This window comes from Equus quagga, chromosome 4, assembly GCF_021613505.1.
Source record: "Equus quagga isolate Etosha38 chromosome 4, UCLA_HA_Equagga_1.0, whole genome shotgun sequence".
NCBI lineage: Eukaryota > Metazoa > Chordata > Mammalia > Perissodactyla > Equidae > Equus > Equus quagga.
This window is the reverse complement of record NC_060270.1, coordinates 108,172,927-108,199,325: the sequence shown is the minus strand read 5'-3', so window position 1 is coordinate 108,199,325 and position 26,399 is coordinate 108,172,927. Positions and strand designations below refer to the sequence as shown.

At 39.6% G+C, this 26,399-nt stretch overlaps 1 protein-coding gene across 3 annotated transcripts in view; it reads left to right on the top strand.

Moving 5' to 3' along the window:
• STK39 (serine/threonine kinase 39) overlaps positions 1 to 26,399 on the top strand; it is a 278,105-nt gene that overhangs the window by 164,143 nt on the left and 87,563 nt on the right. For all 3 annotated transcript variants that reach the window (XM_046659106.1, XM_046659105.1, XM_046659108.1), the window contains exons 13-14: positions 3,503 to 3,565; positions 5,343 to 5,410. In XM_046659106.1, the coding sequence (XP_046515062.1) occupies positions 3,503 to 3,565; positions 5,343 to 5,410 (131 nt within the window). The remainder of the gene's footprint in view (positions 1 to 3,502; positions 3,566 to 5,342; positions 5,411 to 26,399) is intronic.

The following is a 26,399-nucleotide window of genomic DNA, read 5'->3' as shown; positions in this document are numbered from 1 at the left end:
GGCCCTGAGCTAACATCTGTGCCCATCTTCGTCTATTTTTTTCATATGTGGGACATCTGCCACAGCATGGTTTGATAATTGCTGCGTAGGTCTGCGCCTGGGATCCAAACTGATGAACCCCGGGGGGCCGAAACAGAGCACAGGAGCTTAATTGCTATGCCACCGGGCTGGTCCCCCATTATTGATCTTTTTGACTGGTGATTTTGGAATCTCTTTTTGTCAGGCTCTGGAATAATCAGTATATATTTTATAATTTGTTTTGTCAATTTTGCTTTATACCCTAATTTTTTATATGAAAGTAAAATTGATTTTATCTTTAAATTTACATTTTCTTTTGGTTCCATTTAACCGAGGAGGACATTTGCTAAGGCTTCTGTTAAAGAAGCACTCTTTGTGTGGCAGCCCCTCCATTAGGTGCCTGAAAACAAACGATTTGCAGCCCTGGCTCCATGTGAGAAAACCCAAAAACTTTAAAAATGCAGATGCCCAGACCCAGCCCTTAAATTATGATGTGGTAGTTTGAGGTGTTGTCCAGACAACTCTTGATTTTCAAAAAGCTGCTCACACGATTCTGATAACGTCGCTAGGATCAAGGACCATTGACTAGAAAAACCACACCGATCATTCTGAATCCAAAAGTCCAGATTGGAATCCAGGAAGAGTGGGTGCTCGAAATTCCTGAAGATTGGTTTTAAATATCTACATTAGAAATCTCAAAAGAAGAAGAAGACAACTAAGAAAGATCTTTCAGAAATCCCTTGGAAAAGTTGTCCTTATTTAATCAAGTATAACGAAGCCAGGAAGGAAGGTTTATTGACTGAAGTCCCATAGGCCCCACAAGAGGAATGCTGAAGAATTTTGTTGTAGAGTCTAGGCTAGGTTAATTGTGCAAATGTTTCCAAACTGATATTTTGTTCTGAGGAGAAAATAAGTTTAGTGTGGATTTAGGTTGAGTTACTTTTACCAGAGATTAGACACAGTGTGAAAGTTAAATTTATTGCTTATGTTTCTCGTTGCTGTTGCCTGATGATTGTTAAAACTGCCTTTAGCTTTTAAAAATTATTTCTGATGACATCTTGTTTTCCAAAGACATGTTCATAGATGGAGGGAAAGCTTTGATGTCTCCCTCCAAATTTATTAAACTTAGCCTTAGTCATCACAGACGGCTTTAACGATACTTTTAAGATACCACTTTCTAAGAGGTGTTCTCATTGCAGGTGATTAGCTTTCTGACTAGTTGTGATAAAAGTTAGATTTGGGATCGGAAATCTTCCATATTTCTGAAAATAAACCTTTTATTTTGGAATAATCTTAGATTTATAAAAGAGTGGCAAAGACAGTGCAGAGTTCCCATCCGCCCCTCACCCGGTTGCTCCACATTTCTTATGTAGCCCTGGTATGTTTGTCACAACTAAGAAACCAATGATGCTACATTACTATCAACTAAACCTCAGACTTTATTCATATTTCACTAGTTTGTCCACTAACATCCTTTTTCTATTCCAGGATCCAATACGGGACAACATATTATATTTAGCCGCAGTAGTTTTAAAAATAGAAAATGAGGGGCTGGTCCTGTGGCCGAGTGGTAAAATTTGCACACTCTGCTTTGGCGGCCCAGAGTTTTCACTGGTTTGGATCCTGGGCATGGACCAAGCACCGCTCCTCAAGCCATGCTGAGGTGGTGTCCTACATAGCAAAACTAGAAGGGCCTACAGTTAGAATATACAGCTGTGTACTGGAGGGCTTTGAGGAGAAGAAGAAGAAAAAAAACAGTTAAAAAAAAAAATGATTGGCCACATATGTTAGCTCAGGGCCAATCTTAAAAAACTAAATAAATAAAAGGAACTTCCCTGATGACTGTGATCCACATCGTGTTGCATGTTCCTCAAACTCATTAAAAAAAAATGAAAAGATTAGGCAGAGCTCTATGAAAAATTGGAACTCACGTGAGGGCGGAAGCTGGTCCCTTTGTTACATGCAGGCTTCTACCTACACAGGAGGCTGCATGGTTTGCATGGGGTTCCAGCCTCCAGTCCGGTTCACTAGCTCTTCCATCATGATGATCACCTCCCCAGGGGAAAGAGAACTTGTCACCTCTTGTAAATGTCTTTAAGGTTTTTCAGATTACAATGGTTCTTTGACTAAAGGTAGGATATTCTGTAAGTGCTGATGTGGCTTTTGGTTGTATCTCAAACCTTAAGATTGTGAGATCAGCCTGAAAGATTCTTTACAAGAGATCATTTGGGTAGGCCCAGGCTTTCCTGCTTGTTAATGAATATAGGTTGTTTGTTCTTCTAACATAGTCATTTTCCCCCCAACATTTTATTATGAAAATTTTCAGAAACATAACAACATTAAAAGCATTTTATAGTGAACACCTACATACCTATCATTAGATCTTGTCATTGCTGTACTTGCTTTACCACATGCTCATGCATCTATTCATCTGTCAATCCATCTTCATTTTTTGATGGATTTCAGTAAATTATAGACATCTGTACACTTCCCCCTTTTACTTCATTACTAAGATAGTTATTTTTGAGGAATCACAGAGAGTAAGAATTTTATGCTCTTAAAATTCAGGTATGTTTCTCTGCCAGTCATTTACATTTGAGATGCCTTGTAGACAGAATTTTAGAAAATCCAACATTTCAGAAAGAGAGACACTTTCAGGGTAGTGCCCCCAGATCAGAGTTTTTAAGCTCTCTTTTTTAAGCTCTCTTTTTAGAAACGCTTGCCACAAAGAATTTCTGATGATTTCTGATTATATTAGAATTAATAATAGTATGTTTAGAAATGGGAACTCCTTTTTGTTCTGTTTCATTGCTGTTTCTCTTGGACTTTTTTTGTCTTTCAAGTTTTGTTCCAGGACAGAGTTCACAAAAGTAGGGCTTGAAGCAAAAATATGTTGGGTATCATATTACGGTCGAGTTTCCAACTTTGAGAGAAAAAATCTAACCCATCACTCTGGCTTTTCTTTTGGGGAAAATGTGTTTTAAAAATCCACTACCCTTATATATTTTTGAAATCCAGTGAATAAATTGTTCAAAGTAATGATTAAATGGGAAGGTCTTACTTAACCCTAGCATCCTTTCATTAAGGAGCCCTTAACTTTAGGTGAAATCATGTGACAAGAAAAACTGGTCCTCAGGCATCTTTCTGTTATCAGATTTAAAATATCAAATAACCCATGCCTTTTCACTTTAGCTCAGTGGTTCTCTAAAAGCATAAGGATCACCCGGGGCACTTATGAAAGATACAGATTCTCTCCTGTCTCCGTGAAATTCTGCATTATGGGCTGGGAGGGACCCAGGAATCTTTAACATGTGTCTAAGGTGCTTCTGATGCAGGTAGTCAAAGGACCACACTTTTGGAAATACTGCTTTAAAATAAATTATTTGGAATTTTTTTCTCTGGTAATTGGGACTTACTGTAACCACACTGACCTGGCTGTCTCATTTTAGTTCCTTAAGTGCTGTAACGGTGGCTCTCTTAACAGATTGCGGTGAATGCCAGCAGTATACCAGAGCAAATACAGTCCCTTTCCGTGCAGGACTCTCAGGTATGTTTCTCTGCCAGTCATTTACATTTGAGATGCCTTGTAGACAGAATTTTAGAAAATCCAACATTTCAGAAAGAGAGACACTTTCAGGGTAGTGCCCCCAGATCAGAGTTTTTAAGCTCTCTTTTTTAATGGGTATGGAGAAATGAGTAATGTTATTATTGACTGTGATTTTCAAGACCCCCAGCTTTAAATGATGGGTTTAAGAGTGAGAATTGATCACCGTACTGCTTCTGAAACTGCTGGTACTGTGTGAAATAAGAAAAGCAAGGAAACTCACTCACCATTCTATTAGATTCCAGCCACAAAGCGTTGTAGTTAATTGATACTTTTCTTTTTCGCTTCTGATTGGATTTCTCTAAACTGTTTTCATAATTCTTTTCCCATTGAATTTTATGGGCCCATTTATCTCTACAACTTGCCTTGTAGAAATAATAGTTCAGTGACTGTGAAATGCATTTATATTAAAAGTTATATGACAGAAGACTTGTGCCATGAGTCGTGTTGGGTGCTGATGAAGGGTGATGAGCGACCCAGGGGAGGGACCGGAGACGTAGAGCTGAGTACAGGCCCCCTTTCTGGTTTTGCTGTATAATTAATAGGCAGGCCCTCTGCTCTCAAGGTCCTTATTTCTATTAAGTGTCACCAACCTTGGGATCACAATTTTTTTCCCTAAAATCTGCATAATCTATTTAAGTTCATTTTTTATCCTGCCTGATCTGTGTTTTATGAAACAGCTGTATACCGAGGAGATAGAGTGATGGGGTTTCATGGTTGCAGGAAGACTGTTTGAGGTCAGATATTTAGTCCTTGGCCTGTATTTTACAGCTGAGGAAGCAAAGGTTTGGCGAGGTTGAGTGGCTGGCACAAGTGGTTAGAGGCAGAGGCAGGGGTCAGTTTAGGTCTTCATGCTGGATCAGGCACTTCAGTAAAACGCCTTGAGATAAACTGTAGGGATTGGTTAAATGATAAAGGTCAAGTTAGGAGTAATAATGGGTCAGAGGGCAAAGAGAGTAAAGGAAAGAGGAAAAGGGATTAGGATAAATAGTATTGAATAACATGTTGTGATTAATGGCTCATTTTCGTGTATATTATTTTGTTCTCCCAGCAACCTTTTGGGGGAGGTATTATCCCCATTTTTGTAAATGGGAAAGTAGGTTCAGAGAATAACTTGTCCATGGTTGCATAGCTGATCAGTGGCAGAGCCAAGTCTTGACCTGAAATCCTTTATTTTTCTCCTTGCACAGGAAGGTCTACTCATATTTAGGGATTCGTAGGAGTAGGGAGGGGCTGGAGTAGAGGCGTTAGTGGTTAATGATCTGTATTCAAGGAAGTGGGTTCTAGGTGAGAAAGGCAGGAAAGATAACAAGTGGCCTAATCTACTGGGTTTCACCTTCCTCTGCATCCTGAGGTCTCAGGTGTCCAACATTTGTGCGTCACCCAGGCCCAGGGGGCACAGTCCACAGCTCAGGTTGCAAGGTGCCCCGTTAGCTGACTGACCCTTCTTCTTTGGACCTACTACAGCTTGTACCAGTTGTTCATGGAGCCCACCCTACGACTGAGGCTTTCTATAGGAAACATTCATATCCACAGTTGTGACGGGAATCAGGCATCGTTCCAACCTTCATGCAGAGGTGTTATGCGGCCAAATAAGACCTGCACGTGTGAAGACCTTGTTTTGAAATTTCCAGAAAGAAAAGGCTGCATGAATCAAGGATATGATTTTATTCATTTGTTTCCTGAGTTTATAACCCTGTTGGCTGTTTTGTTTTTAAAGGGCCTACCCAATGCTAGTGAAGACTATAGAGAAGCTTCTTGCGCTGTGAACCTCGTTTTAAGATTAAGGTAAATAATCTTGTTTATTTTGCATCGTTTTTCCCCTAGTACAATATTCTGATGTCCTTCATTAACTTTTCATAACATTAGCATAAAATAAAATTGTTAACTTATCTGATTTCCCCAAACAGCCAGTGTATGCTGTATTCCCAGGACTAATTGCTCTCTTCTAATTGCTTTCTAAGGAATAAGAAAGAAAAGCAGCATGTGAGGGTGTCTGCATGCTCAGTGCACCCTTATTAAGTTTTTTTTTCCCTTGCCTTTTCTTTCTTGGGTTTTTCTTTTCTTTTGTTTGTTTTTTTCTTTTTTTACAATGTAAGATCACAGTAAGAGATTTTTAATGAGTTCCTTTCACACTTCAGCAGTCAGTCTCTGACAGAAATAAACCATGCTTGTACTAGAAGTTGCCTGTTCAGAACATTTTTCAGCAGCAGGTTTGATCAGCCACTGTGGGAAAATGACAGATTTATTTTGAAAGAACCCTCAATCTTCGAGGAAATGGATACAAATATGGTGCCTGGCAGTATTGTCTTTGTATCTAGTGAATGAAAGCTCTTTCAGCTTCAAGTATTTTTTAATTTTAAGGTCCATCTTAATGTATGCTGTGTTAAGAATTTGGTATCTCAAGACAAAAGAAATTTGCTGAAACTTAATTGTAGATAGCTGAATTTACTAGGTCAATCAGAATACCATCACGTTTTTGAAAGTGTTTTAGAATAAGTTATATATATGTTCTCTTTTGACAATTGAACCAATAAAACACATGGCTAATGGGCCATTTTCAGAGCTGTGGCTATTAAAAGAGGATTCATTTTCAAGGTTAGTTTCCAGCCCTCTGAGTTATCATAGTCTGTCAGGGTCGATTATCGTCGTCGTAATCACCCCCTACGTCTGATGGGCATTTACAATCTGCCTGCATTTTCACATACTTACCAGGGGAACCTCACAACGACCCTGGGTCTGATTTAATACAGAGTTGATTTCCCAGTCAGGAAGTGAAATTATTATAATTCCTTATATTTGAAAGTAGCCTTGATTATGATTCATAATTCGTGTATTTGGCAATCTCCAAAGAATGAAATAACCCATTCCCTTTTTGTTTAACTTTGGAACCAGGTACTCCTTTCATTTATTTTTCCCTTGTTCATGTATTCATTCATTCCACCAATATTTATGAGAAACCCCCTCTGTGCCGGGCCCAGCCTTTGTCACTGAGATGCAGGGTGAGGGGCCCTACAGAGGCTGCAGTCTAACCCACTGAGCCTGCAGAGTTGGAAGTGACCTTTAGGATCCAGTCATCCAATCTCCTGCTTTGTATATGTATGAGTCTTTCTAGTGTCCCTGCTGGACATTTACTCAGCCTCCGCGCATACTTCAGCCCGTGCTTTTTCCATGATCCACCCGTATGATACTGAAACGCTTGAATTGTTATGGTTCATCTTCTCCTGAAGATTCAACTGATCTTCCTGTTCGGAGCTCCTGTGGGCTCAAGTTCTGGCTCCTACAGCAAATATCAGGCTTTCTGGAGAAGTCTCCTGAAGAATGTGTTAAAATGCGTATTTCTGAGCCTTACTGACAAATGTTGTTTTGCTCAAGGTAATAGAACAATGTAGAACATATGCATCCCCTCATTTTCCAAAGGCCATTTGTATATTTACAAGGCTTGTTCTTCTCTTTTGCTAGGCAAAACAGTGCAAGTAACTTTAGCCTTATTTCTCATAATATAATTCTATCTCCCCCTCACGATCCTGGTTGTTCACTTTATTGACATTTAGCCTGCTCTTCTTACCTTTTTCCTCACAGTCTAGGTGGTTGTTTTCCTCAGTTTGTGGCTTAGATCATTAGTCCCACAGGATGCTCCATGAAGAAAGAGTTCCATGGTCAAATAAGTTAAACCATTCATAGTATTCATCTATTTCATCATCTTTTGTGTATACACACACACACACTCTCACCTTTTTTGGAAGTCACATTAAAGGTTCTAAGAAGTTCTGCAGGAAAGGAATTTGTTTAACTTTGTTTATGGTAAAACCTATTTGACCTCAGAACTCTTTTCCTGGAATTATTTTCTAGTTTAATATTGCCCCTTTTAAGTGTAGCATCCGTATTTAAATGTAGAACTTCAGCTGTGGTCTGAACAGGCTGGAGTACAGTAGTAAGATCGTGTGATTTTTGTAGTTCATCCTCTATATTTTTCCTACATCAGCCCAAGTTTTCACTGCCTTTTGACATATCCATGTACCTTGGTGATGAAATTGGCATGACCCAACAGTCAAATAAAACCTCTGATTTTGTTTTTTCCATTTGTAGGGCTACCAAGCCTAATTCTGAACTGCAACTTGTGTTTTAAAACTCTCTATGTCTTAGCATTTACCGCTATAATAATGAACCTGTTGGTTTTGACTCATTGCTTGCCCACTATACATTTCAGTCATGATCGTCAATGTGTCTTATTAGTCACAATGTTTGCATATACGTCTCTTGCCAATCTGATGAATCTCTCTCTTTGTCCAAAACCTTGATTAACATGTTCAACAGTTCAAGTAGGACAGAGCCTTCTGGCATCTGTTAGAAACTGCTCACTTTCTGAATGCTTTTGATCATTAACTAGTATATTTTGGTATAGTTGCTCAACCAGAAACAAATCCTATTGACTTTACTGCCTTTTAATGGACGTTTAACTAACTATTCAGAGGGCTATTGTAAAAGGATCCATTAAAAGAGTGCTGAAATTAAGACATATATTGTCTTTCCCAGAATCTAGCCACCTAGAAACACTCTCCAAAAATGGAAATGAATTTTAGTATAACTTATTTTTAGTGAACATATGTTGATGCCTAGTTGTTTGTATACGTTTTTTTCCTAAATGTTTACAAGGTACTTGTTTAAACTAGTGTTTTTCATATTTAAGAATTCTTAAATCTCTCAGAATATATTGTTGGGCTCCCCGAAAGGTGATCCTTGTAACTTTAATTTGAGTAATTGCCTTTGAAAGTTAAAACTTAAATGCTTTAATTAAATTTTTGTGATCACTCTGTGCTGATGTAAATGTCAACAGCAAATACATTGATTCATTCTCTAAATATTTATGGAGCACCTGCTGTGTGCACAGCACTGTGCTAGGTGCTGTGATGCAACAGAGGGAAAAAAAGGGCAAATTTCTTGCCTTCCTGGGGCTTCCATTCTAGAGGCAGGGAGAAGAACAATTCAATTCCTGTTGCTTATATGATATGGCAAGTTCTCTGAAGGAAAACCTGTGCCAGGAGGATGCAAAGTATAGGCGGTGCTGATCTATATTAAGGAAGGAATGTTAGTTTTCTATGCTTTGTAACAAGTTACCACAAAATTGGTGTCTTAAAACAACACCACTTATTATCTCACAGTTTCTGTAGGTCAGAAGTCTGGGCACAGCTTGGATGGGTTCTCTGCTGTGCCTCACAAGGATGCAATTAAGGCCTGTTCATCTGGAGCTTGAAGTCTTCTTCCAAGTTCATTTGAGTGTTGGCAGAATTCAGTTCCTTGCAGTTGTGGGCTGAGGCCTTCAGCTTCCACAGGCCACTCCACTCCATAGACAGTTCACAGCATGACTTTGCTTTTTTTAAGGGCAGCAGGAGTCCGTCTCCTCTCCCCTCTGAGGGCTGGGTCCTTCTTTTAAACATTTTTCACCTGATTAGACCAGTCCCATCTAGGATAATTTCCATTTTAATTAAGTCCAAATCAACTGATTTGGAACTTTAATTATATCAGCAAGATCCCTTAACCTTTCCTATATAACATAACATAATCATAGGAGTGGCAGCCCATCATGTTTAAAGGTCCCATTCATACTCAGGGGAGAGGATTATGCAGGGCATGTACACCAGGGGACAGGAATATTGGAGGCCATCGTAGAATTCTGTCTACCACAGAAGGCCTCTCTAAATAAACTGATATCTGAGCAGATCCTGATGGAAGCGAAGAATCAAGCCATGAGGTTGTTTGGAGAAAGAGAGTTCCAGGCCAAGCAAATAGTGATTGCAAAGATTCTGAGCAGGAAGCATGTTATAAGCAGTTATGAAAACAGCCAGGGAACCAGTGTGACCAGAGTGGTAGGGGATAACATCAGAGAGTTAGCAGGGGCTGAATCATGTAGGGCCGTGTAGCCTGGAGAGAAGACTTTAGATTTCAGTGTTCATGGGTGGGAAACCATGGGAGCTTTGGGAGCAGAAGAATGATATGATCTGAGTTAAATATTAAAATGAGCACAGGGATTGCCTTATGGAGAATAGACCATACAGGGTGCAAGCAGAGAGCCCATTGGCAGGCTATTGCAGTGATGTAGTGAACCGTGATGTGAACCTGGACTAGGGTGGGGAGTAGTAGAGGTGGCAAGCGATTCTGAGTAGAAGAGAGAGAACTCAAAGATTACCCAAGGTTTGGGCCTGAAAATATGGATGAATGGAGTTGCCATTTCCTGAGTTGGGGAAGAGAGTTGGAATTGCAGGTTGGAGTGGAATGAAGAATTCAGTTTAAGACAAGTTAAGTTGGAGTTGTTTATTGGACATCTGTGTGACAGTGTCAAGTTAGGCATTTGGGCGTGTGAGTCTGGATTTAAAGGAGAAATATTTCCAGGCTAGAGATATAAATTTGAGAACTGCTGGCACGTATGGTATTTAAAGCTATGAAGTTAGATGAAATCACTTAGGGAATGAGTGAAGGTAAAGAAGTGGTCAGGTGCATTCCCAGGTGGTGCATGGGTTAGGAGGAATCAACTGATTGATAACGAGAGGCTGGTGAGGTAGAGGAGAGAATGGTGGTTATGTAAACCAAACAGAGGAAGTATCTTAAGAAAGGAGGAGTGAAAAGCTGCGTCAGTTGCTATTCATAGATAAGTACAATGGGAACTAAAAATTCACCCTTCTATTTGGCAAAAAGAAGCACATTTCTGACTTTGGCAAGAGTTGTTTCAGTGGAGTGATGAGGTCAAAGGTCCTATTGACCTGGGTTCAGGACAGAGTAGCAAGAGAAAACATGAGGTCACAAGGATAGATACTTGTTAGTACAGATAACTCGTGCTACAAATTTGCTATACGGGGGAGAAAAAAAAAATGGGGCAATAGCTCAATGAGAATGTGGTGTGAAGGGAGGGATTTTTTTGTTGTCTTTTTTTCTTAAAGCATTGTTTATGGGTTAATGGGGATGATGCAATAGAAAAGGAAAAATGAAATGAGAGAGGGGACTTTTCAAGACTGATGTCATCAGATGAGTGGGAAGGGATGATACTCAGGGAACCATGTAGGTGTCAGCCCTAGACAACAGAATGGAGAGGTCATATGTTGGACAATGCAGCCTCCACAACTAGGGGTGGGGCGGAGGGGACAGGCAGAGAAGTCAGGTAGAGGTGCAAGGAGATTAGTGGATTTGGGTGCAGGTGTGTGGAAGTTCTTCTCTGTTATTTCCATTTTCTCAGTAAAATAAGGAGTGTCATCAATTGAGAGTGAGGAAGAAAAAGAAGATGTTTGAGGAGGTTTGAGAAGAGAGGAGAAATAATTGTGTAGGAGAACTGGAGAGTAAATTTACCAGGGAAATGTGGCAGGATGAACAGGCCGCACCAGCGATCACGTGAGGTTAGTGGTTGTGAATTTACAGTGAGGCCAGTAGCATGTTTCCTAAAATGGTCATTATCCTGATATCCCAGAATATAAATTGCGTGTGTGTGTAATTATAATTGGAATGGAAATATGACATTTGAAAACATTCACAGAGCACATCCGTGGGCCCCAGGTTTAGAATCACTGTTTAAATCATCAATAAAAGGATCCTAGAAGTGCCCTCAGTGATCTCTTGTGTGCAGGATTGCAGTCTCCTGCCCTCTTCTCTTACCACCAGCACTCGGTCATAGGTCTAACTTCCTTCTCTTAGAACCTCCAAAGTTGCATGCTTGGTGAGTACCAAAAACCTGCCATCCAGTGTTGGCCCCAGCCACACAATTTCTTCATATCCCATTCCCCTTTTGAAATTTACTCTGGATCATTTGTACCATCTTTGGGCCCAGACAAGCTCTCTCCTAAACCAGCCCGTGTAAGAGGAAGCTGGAAGGTTGTTCTGGCCAGTGTTTATCAGATTTTAGAAAATCCATGCCCTCTTTTGCACTCTTCTCGTTCCTTTCCATCTCCACATCAAGATTCTGATGTGTGTATATGTATTACATGTATGTAAATACACACACACACACAAACATACGCTCACTCTGTCTTTGCGAATCACCGGTCTAGTCGATGTGTGGCTATTGGGTATAAGGAAACAGTATGCTTTTCTTTCTTATCCCCTGAGGCCATCTGGGCATGACATTTATGTGTATGGTGCTCCACAGGCCAGTGGGCAGAAACTTCTCTTCAAACCAGCCTTTCATCAGTCCTTAACTAATGCTATGTGGGTGGCTGCCCTGTCCACCTCTTGGAAAGGTCACTGACTTTCATTTTGATGTAGCATTTTACAGACTTACCTGCTACGAATATGGCTTCACCGCCCGCCATGTCCCCCACCCCCTTGCCAAGGTGCCAGATAAATCTTACCTTCATTCTGTATGTAGGAAGCTGGGAAATACTTTACTTTTTAAACGTCACATTCTACAAGAAAAGACAAATGCATTATGGCTACAAGATATTTATTTTTCCATTATTCATTTCTGGTGATCATAAGCAAAAGGCTGAGGAACCAAAGGCTAATTCCTGCCTTGAAAAAATAGAATGTTGCTTTTGACTTGCTTTTAAAACTGACCTGTTATATGTAAGGTTGGAGAAAAAGGATTAGACCTTAAGTCTCAATGTTAAAGCTGGAGATAGTCAAAATGCAGGTTTTCCTTTTATGTACTTTTCTGCAAATGTTCTCTTGTCTATTGTGTATATGGTAATGTTGTCTACGTTATCAAAAAATTGAATGTTGTCTAAGTCTATGTTATCAAAAAATTGAGTATCATAAAGTTGGGTACAAGATAGCAAATCCTCTTAAACACATCTCAGGAGAAAAATACCAAGTGGGCCACGTCATAATTTATATACTGTCAGTAGATGGTAATGCAGTTTCTGATTTGAGTTAAACATTGTACAAATATTTTGCCATTTATATTTTTCATAAAATAGAATAGTCATGTATTTGACATAAAACATACGTTTTTTAGAATCAGGCTCAGTGATTTGGAAAAATGATAAACTTATCAGTTAAATTGTTAATTCCTTTGTATCCAATGCTGTTCATACTGTGACAGCTCAGCCCTATGGATCCCAGTTACAGTTTGGTTGAAAGCAACTGTGACAGTTGTCATACGTAGATGTTTTGCTATGGTATATCCCATAAATTTGCTCATAATGAATTTACCATGTTATTATGTAGTGGTATTAGACCTTGATGGACCAGTGAAAGACACCACGTCAATAAAGTGGTGTTCCTGCTTGTAGGGAAAAATGAATAGGATATTTCTTTTAACAAAAATCCTTTAGCAGGACAGTATTGCCTAATTTGAGTTCTCATTTTAGTTCCTGTATTAAAATATAAGCTTAACTATTGGTAAAGTATAGACAGTAAATTATGATTTCATTAAGAAACTGAAGCTGATAAAAATTATATTGATCCCTGTTTTAGCATCAGTATACCTGAATTCTGATTCCACATTATCATCATTCAGGAGGGATTAGAATTCTTAAAAGGTTCTCTAGCCTGTAAAATCAGGTTAATTGCATAATTCTTACTAGTCAAGTGGTTGGGAGGCTTAATTTTCTCCCAAAAGGTTAAATCGTGTAGGTATAGTGTTCAATTGTGGCAATGCTTTTCAGTGCATGTTCTTTTTTCTTTTTTCCACCAACAAACTACTTATTTATGGCTTCTTTTGTGCAAGGCTTTGTTCAAAATCCAGAGATGAATAAGACAGGGTTTCTGCACTCAAAGAGCTTACTGTGTAGGCGGAGAGATCAGACCCTGCACAGATGATTCAAGCGCAAGGTAGAAAGTGATAAATGCAGTGAGAAGACAGATGAAAAGAAGACCTATGGTAGTTAAAGGAAGGTGAGGGCCCTTTTGTCTGAATGTTATCTTTGGGTTACTTGTTCCCATAGTAACCAGTGTTTATTTCGCTCAGCATCCAAATTTTGAGAAGAGTAATGGTTAGGTTGAATCCAGGGGTAGTGGCAGGCCATGGTCTTTGGTAAGGGCCTTATCAGACTTAAATTATTTCTGACATTTTTGTTAGATTTTCATTTTGTTTGACATTTTGTTTGTTTTTCAGTAGAGTGGTACATGTTATTATGTGGGCACCGAGTTAGTAGAAATACAGTTCTTTAAGATGAAAAATATTTGGCATTTGACTTAATTTTTTTGAATGTTCTCTTTTGGTAATTTCCTTTGCTCTGAGAATTGGAGTCATTTTTGCACGTCTTGGCTTATTGTCAGTGAGGTCCTTCAAAAAGACAAAGTTCCTACTATGGACCAGGCAAGTGATAAGCACTGTGTGTGCTTTGTCTTGTTCAATCATCATAAAACCTCCACAACATCAATACTGTTATTACTGACATTTCACAGGTGAGGGGATTAAGGTGTAAAGTCATGGAGGTAATTGTCTGGTACTGTGCTGCTGAGAAGAAGCAGAAATGGGTCTTGAACCTAGGTCCATTTCACACGCTAGTCCTTGCTCTTCTCCATTTGGCCCTGTGCCCATGCTCCGTTCAGTCCCATTTTGAGTGCAGTAGCAAACTGGTGTAGTTTTAGGATTGTTACATTTACCTGTCTTCTCATTAACATTTCATGTAAATATTCTTTCAACAATGTTTCCTGATGAACTCATCATTAAATATTGTGACAAGAATACCTGAAAATATTTTGGGGGAGATGCTAAAGATGATGATGCAAATAGCAGCCAGCATTTGTAGTGCTTTAGAATTTTAAAAGCACTGTCACATCACTTGCCTGATTTAATTGTTCCTTTCGTCCTATGTTTGCTGCCCACAGCCAAAAAAGAAAGATCGGAGATGTTAAGTGACTTTCCTACAGTCACAGAACTTGTACACCCAGGCTGCGGACTGGGTTTTCTGATGTTAATCCTGTCTTATTGATGGGATGGTACAGTGAGATAGTACAGTGTAGATGGTGCCAGGATAGTGTAGGGTGTAAGCTTTTTGCATATGTAAAATCCTTGGGTTGATAAACATGCTAAAGAAAGGAAGATTTATATTCACAAAAATTTGGTAATGAAAGGGAAGCAAAGTAGAAGAATTAAAAACCATTCATTATGAGGTATCATTTTTTTTCTGACAATGGAGCCACAAGATGTTTGTGAGTACAAATACTTGCAGCAATGTGGAAGGCATAGAGTTCTTTATTTTCAGGTGATAAATGGTCATCTTAGAAATTTCAAAAGTCAAAATAAATTTTAAAAAAGAACAAGAAATAAAATCATCCATAATCTCACTACCCAGAGATACATGTTTATTAGCCTCTTGATAAATATTTTTCTAGTCTTTTTTATACACTTATGTTAATGTATACTTTAAATTTTTTAAATGTTATTGTATGACATTTTATTTCACATAACACATAGTGTTTTATAATGTTTTGTTTGGTAATATCTTTGATGTCTTTTGATACCCATGAAGATAAATCTACACAATCCTTTAAAGTGGCTGCCTTATATTTTGACTGAATGTGTCAAAACATTACTTAAAAAGTGTTATTTGATATTTATAGAGTTCCTAGTTTTTCAGTATGACAGCGTATAAAAGCTTATATGTACAAAAATGATGTTTGAAAACTGCCCAGTAGAAAAATCCCCTTTAGCTTTGAATTTTGACTTTGGTGAAATGCTCTCACACTTCGAGAAACCTGGAGATATATAACAGAGTAAGCCCAGTATCAAAGCGCCTGGGGATTACAGGGGCTGTTTGTGGCTCTTGGGTTGGCAGAGGATGTCGTCATCCACGTCGCACCTGGTGCTGCTTCCTCGCTCTGTGTTACAGCTAAGTTCTTAGAGCCAGGTTTTAACTAAGGCAGTGAACTGAGAAGCCACAAAAATGAACGTTTCCAAAGTGTTACCTGCTCATCAACCTTAGAACACAAAGATAGGGTTCCATTTTGTAGCCGTTCTTTTGGGTTCTTCCTTCTAGTGCATATTCTTTCAGAAATTCTCCCTTGGCTCCTTTGCTTACTGTGAGTACCCTGGGGTTAGAGGAAGTGATGTGTGTGGGACATAACAGTTGGAGAAGCTGAGAGATTGCCTTTATGCTCTTAGAGCCTTACACAATGCCTAGCATGTGGTAGATCCTTAATAAATGTGTATTACACAAGTGCCAACTGAATGATTCTTAACCAAGGGCATGTTTCACAAACTTTTAATATCAAGATGCCTCTCAGGAATTTTTTCTTTTTTGTAGCTCTTTATTTTTGATGTTATAGTGGAAATGGGTACAAAAAATATGACTACTAGATTTCCTCTACAAAAATTCCCAAGCAAGGTAATACTTTGGATATAATTTTTATATTTTATTTTTTAAAATACTTATGGACTCCGTGCTATAAGAAGTGTGAGACACAATTTCTGTGGCAGAGATGTAAAAGAAGTCATGCTGAACGAAGGTTCTTACATGGGCATTCTCTGCCCTTGCTGTGTATATACCCAGCTTGGATTACTTCTAGGCGTGTCACCAGTTTCCATTGGCTGTCCCTACTTCTGGGTCTCAGGGCTAAGTCTCAAGGTGCAAGTTTCAAAGTGTCGGTGTGATATACTTCTTCCTCCAGACCCCTCTCTGGAGGAAGTTTCCCTAGTGAAGAAAAAAAGAAAGCCTTCCTGAGTTCTGTAGGCAGTCCGAAGGTGCAATTGGCGTGCCTCGTGGAGCGTACCCATCACTGTAGCTCTGAAGCAGAATGTTTTCAGGGGAGCCCGCATGTAACCTCAGAGACATGGGGTGAAGTGTGCAATGTCATGTGCAGTGCCAGGAGAACCCCGATATCAACCTGCAGAGGGGCGGCCTCCTTGCTCTCCTCTGTCTCATCATAAGTTCCGCGGTTTTCTGGCCAGCAGTCAATCTTATTTCCTGGACCAGTTGTTTGGTCACATTTCTGGGGCTTTCACATCTTTCCTGAATTCTTGCTTCTTTCTCATGAACTTTTTAATATCATTACGCAGATAGGCATGAAGAGAAAAGTCTTAAATAATAGTGAGTACCTTAAAAAGCTTTGGTGGCATTTAAGTCAATGTTAATTACCTGATACCTTGGCTGGTAATAGCCTGAGATTTTAACAGACACCTTAGGATTTTAAGTTTTCCTTCCTGTCACTATGCAGAGGCTGCCTCCTTTATCCTTTTTTACATCCCACCTTTCCTAAGCTGCTGGTGAGGTAACCTGCTGCTCTCAGCATTCTAAAAATTCTCCGCTCCAGTTTTATCAGGCAAGGTTGTCTCTTAGGCCTTGTCCTCTTGATCAGAGCTGAATAATTCTGAGGATTGTTTGCAAAGTTATTTCCATTCTCGGGTACCACATCCCTGGAGATAATGAGTGGTAAGATTTCCTCCTCAAAATGTTGAGTCTTGGAAAGGTAAGAAGCATATTTCAGTTTGGGGGTTTCTTCGCATTAACTTTTCTTTCCCTATTGAAACTAGACTCCCTGTATATACTTTCAACTTTATTTTGCAGTTCCCAGAGTGCTAGAAAACTTTGTTCTCCTCATTGGTAAAGTTCATACAGCTGTTACCTGGTCGTGTAGTGGGAAATGTCTGCTGCCCAGTGAGTTGCATTGGTTGGTCTTTGTATTAGCTTTCTTTTGCTGCCATAACAAATTACCACAAACCTAGTGGCTTAAAACAGTACAGATTTATTATCTTACAGTTCTGTAAGTCAGAAGTCTAACACAGGTCTCAATGGGCTAAAAGCAAGGTGTCAGCAGGTCTGTGTCCCTTTCTGGAGGCACTAGAGGAGAATCTGTTTCCTTGACTTTTTTTAAGACTTAATTTTTTTAAAGCAGTTTTAGGTTCAGAGCAAAATTAAGAGGAAGATACAGAGATTTCCCATTTACCCCCTGACCCCACCTATGCATAGCCTCCTCTATTATCAGTGTTACCCTACAGAGTGGTACATTTGTTACAATCTGTGAACCTATATTGACACATCATTATCACCCAAAGTTCATAGTTTGCATTTCGGTTTACTCTTGGTATTGTACATTCTGTGGATTTGGACAAATGTATAATGACACATACCCACCATAATAGTGTCATACAGAGTCTTTTCACTGCCCTAAGAATCCTCTGTGCTTCACCTGTTAACCCCCTCCCACACCCCTGGCAACCAGGATGTTTTAGATCTGTGGATCTTTTTACTGTCTCCATAGTTTTGCTTTTCCCAGAATGTCATCTGGTTGGAATCACACAGTGCGTAGGCTTTTCAGATTGGCTTCTTTCACTTAGTAATATGCATTTAAGTTTCCTCTATGTCTTTTCATGGCTTGATAGCTCATTTCTTTTTAGCTATGAATTATATACGTTGTCTGTATGTTCCACAGTTTGTTTATCCATTTACCTACTGAAGGACAGCTTGATTGCTTCCAAATTTTGGCAATTATGAATAAAGCTGTTATAAATATCCATGTGCAGGTTTTTGAGTAGACATAAATTTTCATTTCCTGGGGGTAAATACTAGGGAGGGCGATTGCTGGATTGTACGGTAAGAGTATGTTTAGTTTTGTAAGAAATTGCCAAACCGTCCCATTTTGCGTCCTCCCCAGCACTGAGTGAGATTTCCCCTTCCTCTACGTCTTCACCTGCGTTTGGTGGTGTTTTTGGCAGTGTTTCAGCTTTTGGCCATTCTAACAGGGGTGTAGTGGGGTCTCATTGTTGTTTTAATTTGCATTTCCCTGATGACATATGAGGTGAACATCTTTTCATGTGCTTATTTGCCCTCTGTCTATATTCTTTGGTGAGGTGTCTGTTAAAGTCTATGGCCCATTTTTCTTTTTTTAAAATTTGTTTTCTTATTTTTCGGTTTCAGTAGTTGTTTGTGTATTTTGGACAGCAGTCCTTTATCAGATATGTCTTGTGCAAACGTTTCCTCCCAGTCTGTGACTTGTCTTCTCATTCTCTTGACATTCTCTTGTCTTTCACAGCGCATAAGTTTTTAAGTTTAATGAAGTCCAGATTATCAATTATTTTCATTCATGGATTGTGCCTTTGGTGTTGTATCTAAAAAGGCATCTCCATACCCAAGGTCATCTATATTTTCTCCTAGGAGTTTTATAGTATTGCACTTTACATTTAGGTCTATAATCCATTTTGAGTCAGCTTTTGTGAAAGTTGTTAGCTGTGTCTAGATTCATTCTTTTGTATGTAGATGTCCAGCAGTTTAAGCACCATTTGTTGAAAAGACTATCTTTCCTCCATTCTATTGTCTTTGCTCCTTTGTCAAAGATCAATCGATTATATTTATAGAGTATATTTCTGGGCTCTTTATTCTGTTCCAGTGATATATTTTTCTGTTCTTTCACCATTACTATACTATCTTCGTTACTGTAGCTTTATAATAAGTCTTAAAATTGGGTAGTGTCAGTCCTCCAGCTTTATTCTTCTCCTCAGTAATGTGTTGGCTATCTTGGATCTTTTGCCTCTCCATATAAACTTTAGAATAGTTTGTTGATATCCACAAAATAACTTACAGGGATTTTCACTGGGATGCATTGAATCTATAGGTTGATTTGGGAAGAACTAACATCTTGTCAATACTGCGTCTTCCAATCCCTGAACATGGAATCTATCTCCATTTATTTAGTTCTTTGATTTCTTTCTTTGGAGTTTTGTAGTCTCCCTCATATAAACCTTGTACATATTTTATTAGATTTATATCTAAGTATTCCATTTTTAGGGGGTGCTAATGTAAATGCTATTGTGTTTTTAATTTCCAGTTCTACTTGTTCATTGCTGGTATGTAGGGAAGCGATTGGCTTTTATATATTTACTTTGTATCCTGCAATCTTACTATAATTACTTACTAGTCACAGGAATTTTTTTTGTCTGTTCTTTTGGATTTTGTACATAGATGATCATGTCATCTGTGAAGAAACACAGTCTTATTTATTCTTTCCCAATCCGTCTACCTTTTATTTCCTTTTCTTATTGCATTACCAGTACTTCCAAATGATGTTGAAAAGAAGTGATGAGAGGGGACATCCTTGCCTTGTACCTGATCTTATTGAGAAAGCTTTGTGTTTCTCACCATTAAGTATGATATTGGCTGGAGGTTTTTCTTAGATATTCTCTATCAAGTTCTGGAAGTTCCCCTCTATTCCCAGTTTACTGAGAGTTTTTATCATGAGTGGGTGTTGGATTTTGTGAAATGATTTTTTTGATGTGATAGATATATTTATTGATTTTTGGATGTTAAACCAGTATTGCATACCTGGGATAAATCCCACTTGGTTGTGGTGTATAATTCTTTTTATACGTTGTTGGATTTGATTTCCTATGATTTTGTTGAGGACTTTTGCATTTGTGTTGATCAGAGATATTGGTCTGTAGTTTTCTTGTAATAGCTTTGGTTTTGGTGTTAAGGTAATGCTGGCCTTATAGAATGGGTTAGGAGATCATCTTTCAGCTTCTATCCCCTGAAAGAGGTTGTAGAGAATTGGTATAATTTCTTCCTTAAATATTTGGTAGAATTCGTCAGTGAACCTCCAGGCCTGGTGCTTTCTGTTCTGGAAGGTCATTAATTATTTATTCAATTCCTTTAATAGATATATATATTCAGATTGCCTATTCTTGTGTAAATTTTGGAAGATTGTGTCTTTCAAGGAATTGGTTCATTTCATCTAGGTTACCAAATTTGTGGATATAGAGTTTTCATAGTATTCCCATATTATCTTTTTAATGTCTAATGGCTCTGTGGTGGTGTCCCTTCTTTCTTTTCTGATATTAGTAGTTTATATCCTCTCTTTTCTTTAGTTAGCCTGGTTAGAGTCTCATCAATTTTTTTGATCCTTTCGAACAACCAGCTTTTGGTATTGTTGATTTTCTCTATTGATTTCCTGTTCCTTTATTGATTTCCTATTCCTCTATTGATTTGCCTTTTGGTATGCCTTGTAATTTTTTTCTTGTTTGCCAGGCATGGTGTGCTGGGTAAAACGAGTTGCTGTAAATAGCCCTTTAGTAGTATAGTGGTGAGGTGGGGGGAGGGGAAGCATTCCATGGTCCTCTGATTAGGTCTCAGTCTTTTAGTGAGCCTATGCCTCTGGAGTGTGAACTTCACAAGAGTTTCTCAGTGTTTTTCTCTCCCTTAGATGGGATGGGATGGCTAGAGTGGGCTGGAGTTCAGTATTTCCTTTCTCCCAGGTCAGCTAGGCTCTGATAATACCCTAGAGGAGTAGGCTCTGGTTAACTAGTTTCTGCTGAGAGCCAACCATGTTAGGAAGAAACAAGTGCTCTGGTACATTTAAAAATGGTTCCTTTTTTCTCCCCGTCGGAGGCATGAGGGGACTTTTCTCTGACATTTACTGTGAGAATCTAGTCAAGCTCCTGGAGGTTAGTCTCATGTATACCTCAATATCGTCGGTCACCCCCGCCATGACTGGGTCCCCCTGGTGTTTTTTTTTTTTTTTAAAGATTGGCACCTGAGCTAACAACTGTTGCCAATTTTTTTTTTTTCTTTTTTCCTGCTTTATCTGCCCAGATCCCTCCAGTACATAGTTGTATATTTTAGTTCTGGGTCCTTCTAGTTGTGGCATGTGGGATGCTGCCTCTGTGTGGCTTGATGAGTGGTGCCATGTCCGCGTGAAACCCTGGGCCACCAAAGCAGAGTGCGCGAACTTGACCACTCGGCCACTAGGCCGGCCCGTTTTAACTTTCAAACTGGTCTACACTGAGCCTCCAGCAATTCGTCAGTTATAGTTATGATTTTCCTATCCCAGCACTGGTTCCCATGGTGGTTTCTGCTTGTGAGTCTCTGCTTTGATAAGCCATGACTCCTGGTATATGCCTTTTTCTCTAATCTTGGGGACAATGGTTTGCCCTTTGTCTTCCCCTCTCTTATGGATCCAAAAGGAGTTGTTGACTTTCAGTCTTTAACTTTTTACTTGTTGTTATGATGGAGTGGTGACTTTGATCTTTGCATGTGGAACCAGAAACGGGGAATGTTCCTTTGCCTGTATCCAGATTCTTGAGGCTAGACACATTCCTCAGCTCCTGGCCTCGGCCATGTGCAAAGTCAACAACTATATATCTCTTTGACCTTCCTTCTGTCATCACATCTCTTTCTCTGACCACAGTGAGGAAATGTTCTCTACTGTTTTGTACACATGTGATTAGAATAGGCCCATCTGGATAATCCAGGATAATCTGTCATTTCAGGGTCCTTAATTTAATCATATCTGCAAGGTCCTTTTTGCTGTGTAAGGTAACATATTCACAGGTTCCTGAGATTAGGCTGTGGACATCTTTAGGGAGACATTGTTCTGTCTACTACATTCTTGAATGGTGGTGATAGTAGAGAAAGATTTTAAGTGTCTCTCTTTTGTTCATGGTGTATCATTTCTGCTCTCACTTTTGTTATTCTTTCCTCTTGGTCCCACATTTTTTAGTATTACCAGGCCTAATTCAGTGCCTGCCACATTCCTAACATTCAGACTCCCCAGAAGTTGGGCAGAGAACTTTCATGACCTTGTATTATTATTATGGAACACTTGTTCAGTGCGTAATATATAGCAAATCCTACAAAGAAGATGTACGTGCATGTGAATCTTATTTTTTCTATCTTCTTAAGTATCAGAGACAATCATAGAAATACGCAGTTGCATGTTTCCTCCTTTAGCTGTTAGAAGGGATTGTTTGAACATACGAAGTAATTTGTGAAAAGCCTTCCTGTGATATCCCTGAGATAGCGGTCTGATCCATGTTCCCCATATAGGCCCTTCTTTTAGAATCTAACATCCAGTTCTCTGTTGTTGTACATGTAGAGTTTTCCCAACTCTTCTATTATAAACAATGCCACCCTACACACATCTGATTATTTCCCAAGGAAGAGTGTGAACACAGACTTAGCTCAGGAAAGCATGGGACATAGTCAAGGAACTGCAAGTTCACAGTCTGGCTAGAGTGATCATTACTATTATGGATAACGTCTACTGCCTGTTAACCATATGCAAGGCAGTGTATGGAATGCCCATTGCCTTATTTCCTTTGCTTCTCCTAACAACCCTGTGAAATAGATACCAATCTTATTCTCATTTACAAATGAAAAGAAAACAAGGCTCAGAGGTTGATTTACTTGCCTAGAGTCACACTCCTGTTAAGTACCTAAACAGGAATTCCAACTTCTGTTATCAGATCCTGGTGGGCACTCATTTAAATACTGCTCTGTACAACTTGCAATGAAAGAAAAAGCCAGAAAGATACATTGGTAGAGATCAGGTTATGAATTTTATGCCGTGGAATTTGAATTTTATTCTGTAGGTAATGGAAGGTAAGTAAAATATTTTTGGGGTGATAAGAGGCAACATAGGAAGAGAATTATCAGGACTTTCACTTAACTCAGAAATTGGAGTTTGTTTTTCTTGCTGTCTTCATTCATGTCATTATCCAACATTAGCTATGTTTTCTAGATGTTAAGTGGTAGCTGGCAGGGAATTGGTTAACTCAGGGAGTCTTCACTTGAATCTTCTGTAGTGTACTCTTCACCCTGTTTCTCTTTATGCATCAGTTGACCGTTCAAAGAGCATTTGGGCAAAAGGGCCTAATGGTTTAATAAGGTACTTAATGACCACTGGTTATCAGGACTGTCACTGGTCATTCCTTTTGCACAAATGGCAGTGAAAGCCATCTTCTCAATAGTGTAGTGCCTTAGATTGTTGCTAGAGTTGACCACATTTAGCCTGGGGGCTGCTGTTGAGGGTATTGCCATGGGTAAAGAAAGCTCTGGTCTGTGCTTAGGGGCTAGAGATGGCCTCTTACAAATGGCTGAGCTTGGCCCAATGTTTATGAAAGATAATGGAAAACATAAATTTACCTGAACTTAAAAAGAAAGAGGTAGAAAATATCCACTATATTTTAGGGAACCATGGCAAAATAAAAATCCATCACTTGATAAGGATCTTAATTTAATCGGAATTTGGCTGCATAGAGTAACTGGAGATATCTTCTGAGCTCTCAGCCTCTGGGCCACGTGGAAATCAGGCTATCACACAAATATGAGAACTACTTTTTAAAAAATTTTTCAGAAAGTAAAACTTTACACTCCTCTCCGGTAACCTACTTATCTCAGGGTGTTTCCTGGTGAGGTATGTGGTTAAGTAACTCTAAGCTCCAAAAGAAAATCTGAGTTTTGATGGAGTTTTTAATGAATTTGGATACTGGAGATGCTGTAAAGCGTACCTGGCCACAAAATATTTATCTAAGTCTTCTTCAAAAACCTTTGGCTCATTTTTATTTGCAGAGGTATATCTCTTTTCAGGAAAGTGCTAGAGGGCTTCTGGCCTGGGTAAGAAAGCAAACCTCTTTCCCTGACACAGGGAGCCCTTGCTTTCCCACACCCATCAGCTGGGGGCCCTGCGTCCACACTGATCAGTCAGAGCATGCTGCAGTGGGTATTTAAGATGGCTTTTCAATTCTCTGCGTGGAGAATTTGCCAACGTGCCAGGTGATTGCCTGTGTCATCTTAATGGAGAAATTCTGGGGATCCAGTAATGTCAAACTCGGCATGTTTGTCCGGACTTGGTTCTAGATTTCCTTCAGGGGAAGGGATGCGAGGTCAGCTCATTGAAAAAGCTGTGGGGATTTTTGTACTTTGATCCATTCTCTTTTTATGACTTGATTGCACCATTTTGCTCCTTCCCCCAAGGAGAGAGCTTTCTCTGAGAATGTTCAGTTGAAGTATTAGTCCTTTAAAAGGCTTAAAATGAATGTTTTTTTACCACAGCATGGGCTACACAATTTTAAACTCTTACCTTGTAAATCACGCCAAGGATCCTGGGCAGGTTGGCCTTTGGCTGCGTTAGGCTGTCTGCTCTGCTGCAGGGCAGTGTGGTGTTTGCTTAGAGTATTTTTAGCAATATCCAAGTAGCAAAGATGAATCTTTTTTGTTTCTCCAAATATTCCGTCTCCTTCACCCTCCTCTCCTCCCCCCACACCCCAGCCCAGAAGATCTGAAAGAAAATGGGAAACTGAAAAAATCAGGGCTGGAAGATATTTAATAATCCTTCCTTCAACCTTTTGTAACCAGTTTATTGAATAATATGTACTTTCTGGGATAAAAAATGAAAGTTTTACTTTTCTGTAGTCACTGTCTTCAAAAAGCTTTGTTGAATCTTCCTTCCCCATCTTTTAATGGCATCTTGGGCATTAGGCCATGATTTTCCAGTCAGTTAGGATATAAAAAACGTTGAGTCTAGTTTAAACTTCAATTTTCTATTCAATTTAGCTTTTCTCCCCTCTCCTCCCCTGGCTGTCCCCTCTGCCTGAGTAGGGGACACAGTCAGGTCTTTCATGCCCCTTCTTTCTGCTCTATTTTCTCCTCTTAGTTGTCACTGTTTCTCTAACTGACAACTGGCTGCCGGTGTCCTCTGAGGCAAAGGCTGGCTTTTTAGTGGGGGCCCTAGGGGGACCCTCTGAAGAGTTCTGGGCCAGCTCCACTTCTTCCTTTCACCTGGGCAGGTGGGCAGGCATTCCTCAGGAGTGGGATAATGGTGAGATGCCTCATCTTGGCTACCTTCTAGTTGACTCCTTTGGCCCACTAAGCCGTGAGTATGTATATGCAGGTGCTACAGCTACTCCTTTTCTCCACTCTGCTATGTCTTGCCAGTGTTCTTGTCCTCATTCAGGTCGTTAGGGGTAGGTCCAATTGATAAGTATGTCCTTTAAGCAGATATCCATCTCGTGAGTGAGTTGCGAACTTTCCCTCCTGCAGGGACCTCTGATCTGTAGAGTGACTCTCTAGGAGACTCCTGCAGTGGGCTTGGTAGTGGGGAGTCCCAGCATACTGCCTGGACTGATATTCCATGACTGGAGATTCTCTGTCATTCTGCACCCCCACCCCCAAATTTTGTTTATATAAATGGGATTTGGGGGACTCAGTAGTCATGGTTGCGGTTAGCCTAGCCATTTTGGCCAGTTATTAGTAAGCCTTGAAGGAGTGGCTGACCTCTAATTTTTGCAGCGCTCTTTAGAATACAGGATACCTGATGCCTGTTTATCTTTAGCCAAGCATCCTGGCAACCAATTCTGGGGTAACAGGAAAAGATCCACTCACCATCTGCTGATGTAGTCATTCATCCTCATGTAGACTGAACTCATTCTGGGCAGGTTACTGTGAAGAATATCATGAAACATAACCCTTGACCTTTAAGGATCATATTATATTGTAGTTTAAGGAAATAAAGATATAAACTTAGGAAATATTAAATAACAGGCAGCATATCAGGCAGCATGTGATGAATTCCTCAGATAAATATAATGAAGATAAATGGTGTGGTTTTTCAAATATCAGTGGTAAGTGGAGTAGCCCACCAGGGCTGCCTCCCTGCCCTGCTGTCAGGGGCTGTGGGAGGGGCTGTGGGAGGGGCTGTGGGAGGGGCTGGGTCAGGAGACAGTGTGGCCTTTCTGCTGTAGGTGATGTCTTCCAGCTGTGCTAGGCACCTCTCAGCCTTGCCCTGCGGATTAAAAGGAACGAAAGGAATGGAAGAAGGAGTGTGATGTGAACATACAGTGTGGGACTCATTTGATTTTTTTTTTTTTTACCCCGACTGAATTTAGAAATAACATCATTATATTTTTCTGTATCACTTTTTTGAGGGGCCTCAGTTTCCAAGCTGTCAATGAGCAATGTGTATTTGAGAATGGTGCCTTTACCTTTCAAGTTTTGAATAGAAGTTGTAAGGAGCTTGCTGTTTACTACCTGCTTTTTTTTCTTGTCTCTGTCATCGGGTTTATTCCTCTTCAGTGTACTCATTTATTTTTCCTATATTTACTTGAAAGGAGAATTTAAAATAACGTCTGTATTTGGTG